The following is a 12,558-nucleotide window of genomic DNA, read 5'->3' as shown; positions in this document are numbered from 1 at the left end:
ATATATATATATTTATTATATGAGAGAGAAAAAGTGAAAGGTACAAATAGAAAGAAAGAAAAAGATAAAGAGAGAAACAGACATATATATATATATATATATATATATATATATACACACATACACACACAGAAAGAGATAAAAATGTAGAGAGATATATAAAGAGGTAGAGAGGCAGTTAAAGAGCGAGAGGGAGATTGAAAGAAAGAGAGATAGATAGACAGTTATATATATATATATATATATATATATATATATATATATATATATATATAGAGAGAGAGAGAGAGAGAGAGAGAGAGAGATAACAGATTCTTTTGTTTTTCTTTTATGAAACTTCATATGTATCATTTTGGTTGTAAAATTTACTCGCATATTTGTTTCGTAAGATTTACCTGACATTTTTTTTTTTGTTTGTGAAGATTTACTTCAATTAGTTGTTTCGATTTTTACAGTACGATTTACCTGACACATGACAACAGTAGAAAATCAATTATTATAGATAAAAATGAATTACTACTCCTCTAGGCAATACTAGGTAGCCCTACTAAATAAAAATTTAAAAATAAGTCAGTGTGTATTTAGCAAAGTTACATTTAGGCAAGAAATACACATACAGGTTTGATAGATTTATTAATAGAGATAAAAAATGTGGAAGCACCAACATAGCTTGGTATCAGAGAAAGCAGTAATGAAAGGTTTGAGAAGATGAAAATGCTGACGAGGGAAAGAACCATCCACACTTCCACTGAAATGGCACAAAGAACACTAGAATCCTGTAGAGGCTTAATGACACTCAAATCCTAGAGAAAGTCGTCCATGAGCGATCATCGATAATGATTCCTATGAAAACTCCTAATAAGTAAATAATCTAATTTATAAAACTCGCTATATCCGTTTTTATTATTTTTGAGATGCAAGGTCGCAGAGCAGCACAAGGCGGGTGAAAATGATTGCATTTTTTGTGGACTGTTCTTTTATGGGTTTTAGCCAGTAAAAATAGCTGCTAAAAGGTCAAAACTGAAAAAAAAAATTGGAACTTTGTAAGCCTAAATCAACTAAACATTTATATGCATATGCAAATATATACATTTATACACTTAAGTCAGTTAATTTTTAATTATTTCTTATCCATCTGATAATAGCTTAAACAGTAACGAATAAGGATGGAGCGCTATATATTTTGGTTTAAATTCTAGCTGATGGCACGCAAGAGTTTATTTTTGTTTTGTTTTTTTTTACTTTTGAAATCATAACTATATATTGGGTATAATATAATATCTAATAATCGATAGAGAATTGATTATAATAATAAATATGAAATTAAAATATCACATTTAAGCTTATTTTACAATCAAGCAATGCCAAGCACCCAGCTAGTAATCAATATTATATTTCCCTCTGTCTGTCTATTCTACTATCTGTCAGAAATTACTGGGCTCATCTGACTAAAATTTTGTATGAATCTTTATGATAAGGTGCAGCGAACTAAGTTTTATGTTATCTGTTTGATATACATTAATTATGGATTAATAAGGATTAGTATTCAATGCAAAAATGAGCATAAATTTAATTATATTAAATCATCAGTTTGGCATTCTAAATCAACAGACTATAACTTTTGCTTGTTCTTAATATTGAATTAATGAACAAGAAAATAATTGAGTCATGAGACTACATATCTCCGTTTGACAATGTAATGAGGGACAAATATATAATCTAGGCCTTACATCTCTCTTTCTTTTTTTTTTTTTAATTTTCTTCCTTTGAAGATTGACTTGCTCATGTAAAAGTAATGAAAAAATAAAACCAGCTTTCTGAGTTCCTGTTTCAATTTATTTAAGTTCAATTGAGATTCTGACTATTAAATAATAAGAATAGTCACGATAAAAGACTTACCTTGAAAGTGGTGATTTCTGGATCTGTTTCACAAGAGATAATGATATTATGCTTCATACCCATACTGTGACGAACACCCACATGGTACGCCAATGCCTGGATTATCCGAGTAGAAATATCAACAATTACTACATCTGCATTGTAAAATGTTTCCAGAGCAGAGGTCTCGCCGAAATCAAGTTTTTTGAATGGCACCATATCAAGGGTTGCCTTCAGTCTGTAGTTAACACAAAAAAAAAAAAAAAGAAAAAGCATTTTAATGGAAAAAAATAGTTTTCTGAAAATATTCAAATTTAAAAATGTTTTTTAAATGAGTAAAAAAAGACATTTTCTATTCAGGAAAAAAAACAAAAAAAAACATATCCAATCTCTGCCCCTTCCCCCTAAAATATTCATAACTAAACGTATTATTTGGATTCATCGGATCACTGTTCTCATCTTGAATGCCATTTTCACGTTTCTGTCAATGTAATCTCCAACCTTCAGATGTCAAACTCGGGAATGTTCCTGTTGAACTCAGTAATTTGGACAGAATTTCGAACAAAACCCTTTATTTACTTCATGGGGGTAGTATGTTCTTGTTCCATCAGCTGTAACTGGACATTCCCAATGTTACCTTTCCTCCCACTACTCATTTCATTCACTCTACATGATATTATTTGGATTTTTCGGACTAATGTTCTCATCTTGAGTGTCATTTTCATAACCTTAAGTAATTCACCATTGTATTTTTTGGTCGCCCACACTGAGAATTGAACCTTCAACCTTCAGAAGAATATCGCTTTTACAACTGATTTTTTCCAAGTACTCAAATGAGACTCAAGATGAAAACAGTAGTCCGAAGAATCCAAATAATACGAATAACCAATCCTCATCAAATTCAGAATTTTAATACAACTAAACTCGTCCAGCTACAACTACTGTAAAGAATTTTCTTACCTTCTTCCTTGTACGTGGAGCTAAGTGGAATTTCCATTAGCAGAGTTTCTTACCAAAAACTACCCATCTCTACAACAATACTACGAGAATGCTTCCTAGCTGATTACAACATGATCTTTTCAAATCAAATGTTAAATTCTTGCTGGGCCATTCTCATATATAAGCCAATTAGGTCCAGTTTCAACCATCATCTTCATCCTCAGGATATTTGTTCATCTGACAAATTATTAATTCTCATCTTTTGGGTCTTGATAAGTTGTAACCCATTCGTACATTAAAAAAAATAAATAAAAAATTTATGCTACTTTTATCTAGATATTTTTGTTATTGCTTTGGCTCTGTTATAGTCATAGTGTTATATATAAGGGACCCTGTGTCAATGGCGATATGGTCAGCTAGTATGAATTTTGACAAGGGGCACATTTAGTGCATGGCATGTTAACCCAAATCTGTCAAACACAATCATTCTCAGAGTTAAATGATGGATGGCTGACAAAACGCAAGGTCAAATCACTTCGCCAAAATGCGAGGTTGAAATCACTTTGCCAAAACGCGAGGTCGAATCACTTCGCCAAAACGCAAGGTCGAGTCACTTCGCCAAAACGCATGGTCGAGTCAGTTCGCCAAAACGCAAGGTCGAGTCAGTTCGCCAAAACGCAAGGTCGAGTCAGTTCGCCAAAACGAGAGGTCGAATCAGTTCAACAAAATGGTACGAGTGAAGATGATTGATGATGTAATGTTTGCCAAGTTGAAGTAAAATAAAGATTTTTAAATCGATTGTCTATGGAAACACACCACCAATAATACTGTAAGAAACTTTCATAATTGCCAAATGCAAAATTTTACCTCGAAGATATGTTTACACATCATCCAAAGATTTAAGTAAATTAACATGGAGAATGTTATTCTCTCTCGGATGTAAGTCAATTCTCTCCAAAAATTAAACCTTTAAGAAACTCTCAGCAAACGTTTCCTTGTATCCTTTCTGCATGAAAAGAAGTCTTATTGGTATAACTAAACAAATGAGACGATTGAAGACAAACAACAACGACAAAGAGAAACAATGGTGTTAGTCAACATTGAAAGAGAAAAGACTGTGAATTAAAGTATGCATGCATATAAATAATGAAGACTGGGGTAAAAAGAAAGTGGGAGGCAGACATAAAAGACCCACATGAAGAATATTTCTGAAAATGAAAACATAATGCTAACAACGTAGAAGTAATCTAGAAGTTGAAAAGGTCAGCTAAAAATATTTTTTCCTTCTATTCTCAGTCAAGGACATTATCTGCTTTTATGCTTCCTCAATCACACTATTTCCAAAGTCTGGCCTCCACTAATTACTAGTTGCTTGCAGTTCTCATACAAAATGGTGCAGGAAAAGAGATTTGGCTCCAATAACAAAGTGATTTGAGAAACTGAGGCTTTTCTGATGACTAAAGACAAATCATGCCACAAAAAAGGTCTTGAATTATTAGAGAAGCATTTGAACCAGTATATCACACTAGAAGGAGGTTACGTTGATGAATAAAATTTTACCTAAGGTTTGCCTGAGGAGGGATGGGTACCACCACGCTATTCTTGCCCAAGACATGCTGCATGAAATAATGCAGCACCTCATGACCCCTGAGGATTAAGGGACTGTTTATGGTTGGTTGGTTGTTTTTGTTTTACGGCATATCAACCCTTTTCGGGTTATTTAATGCCGAATCCAAAGATTTTGAAGAAAAATTTTTTTAATAGAATATATTTGTTGTTTTCGCGTCGGTTTCTATTTAACCCATAGTTGGGACCCTAACAGGTACTACCACTCCGGGTCAGAGTGGACCTGGGAGCAATGGTAATTAAAGGGTGGCTCCACACTCCCCAAAGCCCACAAGCTGGGGCCTCACCACTGGATATAGTTTAAGGTCATATCCAGGACCCCCATTGAGGGACTTTTACCCTCTGCAGGGGGGCAGTCGGCGTATTCTAATGCCCCACCGACAGGGTCGGGACTGTTCATGGTTTTATGAGTCATGCATTTTGACTGTATATTATAGACTATGCCATTAAAGTATTAATTGTTAACTATTCTGCACTTTCCAAAACAGATTGTTAACTATTCTGCACTTTCCAAAACAGATTGTTAACTATTCTGCACTTTCCAAAACAGATTGTTAACTATTCTGCACTTTCCAAAACAGATTGTTAACTATTCTGCACTTTCCAAAACAGATTGTTAACTATTCTGCACTTTCCAAAACAGATTGTTAACTATTCTGCACTTTCCAAAACAGATTGTTAACTATTCTGAACTTTCCAAAACAGATTGTTAACTATTCTGAACTTTCCAAAACAGATTGTTAACTATTCTGAACTTTCCAAAACAGATTGTTAACTATTCTGCACTTTCCGAAACAGATTGTTAACTATTCTGCACTTTCCAAAACAGATTGTTAACTATTCTGCAATTTCCAAAACAGATTGTTAACTATTCTGAACTTTCCAAAACAGATTGTTAACTATTCTGCAATTTCCAAAACAGATTGTTAACTATTCTGCAATTTCCAAAACAGATTGTTAACTATTCTGAACTTTCCAAAACAGATTGTTAACTATTCTGCACTTTCCAAAACAGACTTAACTATTCTGAACTTTCAACTAAAAATATCCAGGTTAAATTTGATACATTGTTGTCACCACTACTCCAAAATCTTAATGAGCTCAGTCTCTGAAAAACAGGGTTTTTTTATTCAGCATCTTATTTACATATGATCAGTGAGAATTTGCGTAAGTTTGTGAGCGCGTTGAAGATAAATTAACTGGACATTACCATTATGCCTTATTTTTTTCTATTGTTCAGCAACTGAACCCTACAAGATACGCAGACATGTGGGCATTTTTGAGGGAAGTAATTTTCGCACTCTTCACATTTTTCTCTACAGATTATTTAAAAGAAAAAGAAGCTCACAGTATTAATGCCGGTGTCCCTCAGGGATCCATCCTGGGCCCAACTCTCTTCCTGATCTACATTAATGATCTTCCAAATCATATCCTTACATCATTTGTAGACATTTATGCTGACGACACTACCATTTATGGTAGCACATCTAAGACAGTAAACGACCAAGTTCTCTCCAATTCTCTCTCCTCTGATCTTGAGCACGTAGTACAATGGGGAAAGGAGTGGCTGGTTACTTTTAATGCATCTAAAACCAAGCTTCTCTCTTTACATCATCAACATTCTAATCCATATTTGTCATCAATTGAAATGAATGGCTCTCGTCTTCAGGAGGCCTCAAGTTTTGACAAGCTTCTGGGCTTGACCATTACTCCTGATCTTAAATGGAACACGTATATCAAATCTGTTACCAAGGCCGCTGGAAAAATGGTGGGATCTTTCTATCGATCCGGTAGATATCTCACTGCTGATGCTATTCTCTATCTATATAAGAGCCAGGTACGTCCAATGATGGAATACTGTTGCCACATCTGGGCAGGAGCTGCTAGAAAGGACTTGTCCTGCCTTGATAGAGTTCAAAATAGACTTCGTAGCCTCGTAGGAGATGTCCTTTTCTCCTCCTTGCAACCTCTATCTCACAGAAGAGATGTTGCGAGTTTGTCTCTGATGTATCGTTATTTTCATGGAAAGTGTTCGACTGAGCTTCAATCTATGGTCCCCCCTCGCCAAACTTTCACAAGAAACACTCGTCTAGCTGTAAACACTATCAATAATTTCCCCCACTCTTTATCTGTGCCTAAACCTAAACGTAGATTCCATGAACAAAGCTTCTTTCTTAGAACTGCACGCCTGTGGAATTGTCTTCCGTTTTCCTGCTTTCCGGCTGACTACAATATGGTTGTCTTCAAGTCTAACGTAAATAAGTTCTTGATGAGCCGTTCCATATAAGTTATCAAATTTACCAAATTTTCATTACTAATGATTACTATATTGTCCAATTTCTACTGTACACGCTTTAACCCTTATCCTTGAGTGGCCTCTGGGCCTTGATAATGTGGTGATGCCTATGTAAAAAAAAAAAAAAAAAAAAAAAAACTGAAAAGGTTTTGCTTTTGAAAATTGAAAAATCTCACCGTTGACAGGCTTTCAGTATATCAGCATAAGCTTTACTTCGAGCTGAATCAGGTGTTGCCGATTCCAAGTTGATGATGCATACAATGGTCATCTGTCGACCTCTGGACACTTTAGGCATCGCGCCTGTAGAGGCGGCTGTTCCAGCCGACGTTGATGCTGAAAGAAATTTTTAAAAAGTATTTAGCAACAAAAAATAAAAATAAAACAATTTTCAAAAATAACCAAACTATTTTTAAAATAGAGCTTAAAGCTCTTTGCTCAATAACTGTGCCACACATTGTATGTACATTGCAAAGTTATTTATTTGCACGTGTTTGTGTTTGTTTCCTTTTCCAGATGTTGACTGGCTTTGATAATATATCTTAAGTCTTTTAGAACAAACGCGAGTATTTTTTTTTCATACTTACAAGAAGTGAACTGTTTAAAAAAAACATAATTCTCGCATACACACGTCTCAGTTTCTGAAGAAAAAAAAACAAAAAACGAAAATACTCGAGCTTGTTCAAGATGACTTAAGATATATCATCAAAGCCAGTCAACATCTGGAAAAGGAAACAAACAAAAATACGTCCAGATGAATAACTCCACATACACACTCAATAACTGTACCACACATTTTACATACGTAGTATATGATATTATCAAAGATAATATCTATTAACTCATTTAGAGTTATCTTCCTTTGAACTGATCCAATTTGTAACGATGTTTATGGCGCACCAGGAAAGAACCAATCACAAGCCACCTAGTAAAACAAGCTTGGTTGAAGAATCTGCATGCATTTAAAGATTCTTTCTTTTTTTGTCTGACTTTCATAGAAACAAGATGGACATTCCCAATTCCTATAACAAATATTCAGAATGTGTGTGGAAGCCGGATGTAGCAACAAAATATGGCCTCCTTCAAAGATATTTTATTCTCATAAATATATCGACAGAATTATATGGAACTAGCCTGGGCGCCCGGTGTTGCCTGGGTGTTTGGAGGTGTGTGTTGAGCAAAAAAAAAGTGGTGGCAGGCAGGCAGGCTCGAACCCGTAACGCGAAGATGGAAAAGAAGGTGAAAGAAAATCTGACGTCTTACCGATGCTCCACGATGTGAACAGAAGTCTAAAGCGTTCAAAATTAGCGTAGTCAATCGAAAACAAAAGATGACTGGCAGAAATGGCGTCAGAAAATCCAACCCGTCCCTGTACAAAACTGCCCAGTTGAGGGTGAAGAAATTATTTAGCCAATTTTTCGATATTTATCATCCGAAGGGTCGAGCTTCAGAACAATACTGATCTCTTGAAAATCCATCACCTCTGTCGAAAGTTTTAGGCAGACATACAAACATATATACATACATTTAAACAGACAGGTGAGATTTATATAATAGATAACTTTAAAACTGCAATTTGTACAAAAGCATTAAAACTTCATAAATTAGTCCCGTAGATATCAACCATTTGCAAAACAACATCTCTTTTACCTCCAGCATGTCTTATATAAATGTGCTTCAATTTAAAAGTTGTGTGTGTTCTTTGTTCCACTGAGGCAGTCACATTTATCTTTCAGCCCATATATTTCTAAAACTTATAATTTAGCGAAAATCTGTACGCAAAAAATATTTGAGCATGTGTAACATGATCACCTGAAGTGATTGGAGAAGCTGGATAGTGAATAAGAATTATAATCGAGATGGTAACAAGATGTAAGTAAGAGGTAGGTTAGATGTCTTGTTGGGAATGCGACTGTGGTTACTTTGATAATTCCACGGTTGTGATGAAAATGAAAAACATTTTTTTGCTTGCCTTTTGAGGTATGCAGATTTCTGGAAGAAAACAATAATGGTTACCAATCGAAAGAGAATCGTGGGAGCAGGGGGGGGGCAGAAGTCAGATTGAAGTGAGATGTTCTATCTTTTGCTCACTCCTGCAGGGGCTGAAGCGTTAACTGTATAAATAAAGCTTAGTGTATCAGGAGAATAGCAGCATTCTACCATAATAAAGTGTTGGAATTTAAAAAAAAAAAAAAAAAAATTTCTTGTTTTGACTTCCTTTTTGAATCCATCAGACAGCTTTCACATTTTGGGTCTAATAATAAAGACAGCGATCACTATTTATGTATGTATAGAGCAAGCTCTATTAAAATGGTTAAACAAGATCGTTTTAGGAGAGCAGAAAGTGACCATTTGGTATACTTTCGGCAGCCTCATAAATCGTGTTTACCTTATTTTGTCCTTTAGCCCTCACATTCCATGAGCAATGTTTCTGACAAAGTGGGAAGAACTGCTGTTTTCTAGATCAAAATCTATTCATCTAGCACTAATCATTGGTTTTGGGACTTTGAAGTAATTTTTTTATAGCAGTTTACATTGAGTGGTTTCATGTCTTATCTCCATAAAAAAAAATTATTTTAATAAAAATTTGGTTTAGATTTAAAAATACGCCTAGAAAAAAAAATCTGTTTATATATCACTTTGTACCATAACTAGCTTTGATGATTGAAACGGTTAGCTTCCAAAATGGCTGTAAAATTTGATCAACTAGTTTGTTTGATTTCCCAAAGGGTGACAAGGCAAGTTAGTCTACCATATTAATTTTTTGTCTGATTATAGCAAATTTCCTTGATATTTTTTTTTTTTTCTTCAAATAATGGTTTGGATCTTTAAATATCAATAATTTCTCTGGTGTTGATATACAAGACAATTTATTTGACAATATTCTATGATTATCAGGAAATATGATCAACGTTTTGAAGAATTCTATATATTGGATTTGCTTGACATTGTACCGTGAGAAAATTGACTGATGCAATAGTCAAGTAAAACAAATCCCAGTAGATGGGATACCCAAGAAATGAGAAGAGATACTTGAAAAGACAACTTTGTATCTCCAATCCCTATGAGAAGGAAAGTTGGGTTTGTATTATTATATACACAGATTCGAAAAAGTTGTCAAAAAAACATAAATGAATGTTATCAAAGGCAAGATAAGTTACTTTTCTACCTAACTGGATAATTTTCAGTGTTTTTATTTAATGTAACATGTTTATTCAGCTCGAAAAACATACAGTGTTTACCAATGTATTTGAAAATTTAAAATGGCACTGGACTCTCTGTTGAACATGGTAAGTTGGAAAAATGGGTTAAAAATAAAAGATTATACAAAATACTGTTAAAAACCCACCTAATATATGATAGCCTATGTCACGGCAACATATATTGAGCGAGTTTCTAACAGTATTTTGTATATTTTTTCATAACATTTATTTGTTATATATTTTTTTATGACAACTTTTCGAATCTATGTGTATAGTAATACAAACCTGGAAGGTCTATTAAAGATCTGGAAAGATCTCAACAACAAACACAATGCTCAGCAGAATTTTTTTTTTTTTTTTTTTTGGGGGGGGGGGGGGGGAATTCATCACTTATCAAGGCCCGAAGGCCACTCAAGGATAATGGTTAATGAATGTAAGGTGTAGAAATCGTTAATGGTGTAAATTGGGTAGAATTTGATTACGGGGACGGCTCAACAAGAACTTGTTTACATTGGATTTGAAGGCTACCATGTTGTATTCAACCGAAAAGCAGGACAGCAAAACAGTGTTCCACAGGCAGGCAGTTTTGGGATTAGTCAAAACAACAGTGAGAGAATAGAGTACCAACAGTTTATTCTAGAAATATATAAATATGCAAGAAGTCTTTTCAACCAGCCAAAATTAGGAATGCTAAAAACAGAACAGGGCATCTTAGAAACGCACTTAAGACAGACATACTCTCACTAAAAATGGCACATGCCACTGAAACAAAAGAGTAAGCTGATATAGCCAAAAGTTCCTTATACAAAGTTTAACATGAACATAATCACACACAAAGTGCTAAGACATGCTAACAAAGCTAAAAATGAATTAGCACTGGGCTACAACAGATACCCTAAAATGCTTCAATAACTTACCCAAAGAAGATAACACAGAAGCCATAAACCAATTTCACCCAATTTCACTTCTAAATCGAGAAAGAAAATATTTTTGGCAGTAATGGCTTTAAGACTAACCAAATACCTACTTTCAAATGGATATATCAACAATTGATGTCCTTGAAATTGCAGGTTGCCTGGATGCATGATATTAGAAGCTATCCAAAGATTGAGAGTTAGCAAGATTGACCTGGATGTAATATCACTCAATTTTGTTGATGCACATGGGTCTATGTTTCATCAAATGAGACAACTGCCCCTTCAGATGCACCATATCCTACAGGGAATATGCAAAATGCATGCAACATATTTTGATTGGTTTCATATGTAGTTTACCACAAATAATTATACCACAAAATGGATAAGACTCGAGATAGAAGTTTCAACAGAATGTACAGTGTCGACTATATGTTTTGTTTTAGAGATGCAGATAACGCTCAAAGCAACAGAAAGCAATGCAACCCTACTAGAGAATGCAAATGCCACCACTGGAGGCTTTCACAGGCAATACTATGATCTTATTAAAAGAAACCAGGACATGCAACTTATTCAGTGTGATAAATGATCTGGTCTAGAATGACCTTCAAACGTATGCATTTCAGAAGCCTCTTTCTCAGAAAGGGGAAGGTACATCAGGATATGTGCTTTGCAATGGGTGGTCAGAAAATCCCTACTGTATCAGAAGTACTGATGAAGATACTGATATAATGGGTAGATGTCACAAAGAGAGATTGAAGGCGTGAAAATCCAAGGCACTATAAGTGAGACTAAAAAATAACTAGCTCTTAAGGAAATCATCAGACTTGTTCAGATAGGAAGGCCAGGGTTGGGAATAACCAGCATTCTAAGATGATTCATGGCTTCAGTCAAAGATTGCCAAGATCTAGTCATTTAGGAAAAAAGGAGCAAAGAAGAGAATAGAGGGCTCATAAAAAGAATCCAACAGGTACAACAAAGATAATGGACGAATTGGGAAGTAGCTATACAAAGATCCATTACATAGAATGATATTTGGCAAATAGCACCGCTTAGGTGGAACTTCACAATATGCTGCATTTAAGTGCTTCCATCAATGATCAACCTTGTCAAATGGAAGAAGGACAATTTGACCTGTCCTTTAGCTAAGGAAAAAGGACACATAATCGAACATCTAGTTTTTGCAGAGTGGCCCTTGTTAATAGGCAATATACGCAGTGGCACTAGATGGCAGTAGTTACTAAATTAACTGACTGCTACAGTTAAGATAAACCCAAAGGTTTTTTGCTACAGTTAAGATAGACCCAAATGTTTTTTGCAGAAGAAGGAAAGATGTGGACCGGATTTAAAAGTACAGCTGACGAATTATTAGTATCTGGTCAAAATATTATTAAACCAAATGACAATTGGATGGTACCTGCATATCTCCTTGGCTGACACAATAATTACTCTAACATTATAATTGAAAAGAGGGCAATAGCCAGTCATTGATTTGTTGTCAAAAACAAGCATAAGAGTCAAGTAGAAAAACAACACCAATATAAGATTGAGAACTACAAAGACTTAAAGAGAAAACGGACTCGTGTGATGGTTATAGTGCAATACTTCAAGCTGTTGAAATTGGGGCAAAGAGTTTCTTTGCAGGCTTTATGTCAGCTGCTAAGCCAGCTTGGAATTAAAGGCTGAAAAAGAGTCATAGTCAGCA

The 12,558-nt window shown here is 34.7% G+C and overlaps 1 protein-coding gene across 15 annotated transcripts in view; it reads right to left on the bottom strand.

Moving 5' to 3' along the window:
- Nucleotides 1-12,558, bottom strand: part of LOC145241450 (mitogen-activated protein kinase kinase kinase 15-like) — a 391,615-nt gene that overhangs the window by 234,729 nt on the left and 144,328 nt on the right. For all 15 annotated transcript variants that reach the window (XM_080104421.1, XM_080104425.1, XM_080104411.1 and 12 more), the window contains 2 exons: nucleotides 6,916-7,072; nucleotides 1,900-2,116 (listed from right to left, as the gene is read on the bottom strand). In XM_080104421.1, the coding sequence (XP_079960547.1) occupies nucleotides 1,900-2,116; nucleotides 6,916-7,072 (374 nt within the window). The remainder of the gene's footprint in view (nucleotides 1-1,899; nucleotides 2,117-6,915; nucleotides 7,073-12,558) is intronic.

This window comes from Euprymna scolopes, chromosome 20 (genome assembly GCF_053919585.1).
Source record: "Euprymna scolopes isolate OS-2025 chromosome 20, ASM5391958v1, whole genome shotgun sequence".
NCBI classification, from domain to species: Eukaryota; Metazoa; Mollusca; class Cephalopoda; order Sepiida; family Sepiolidae; genus Euprymna; species Euprymna scolopes.
Note: the sequence above shows the minus strand (reverse complement) of the source record. Positions and strands in the feature narration are given on the sequence as shown.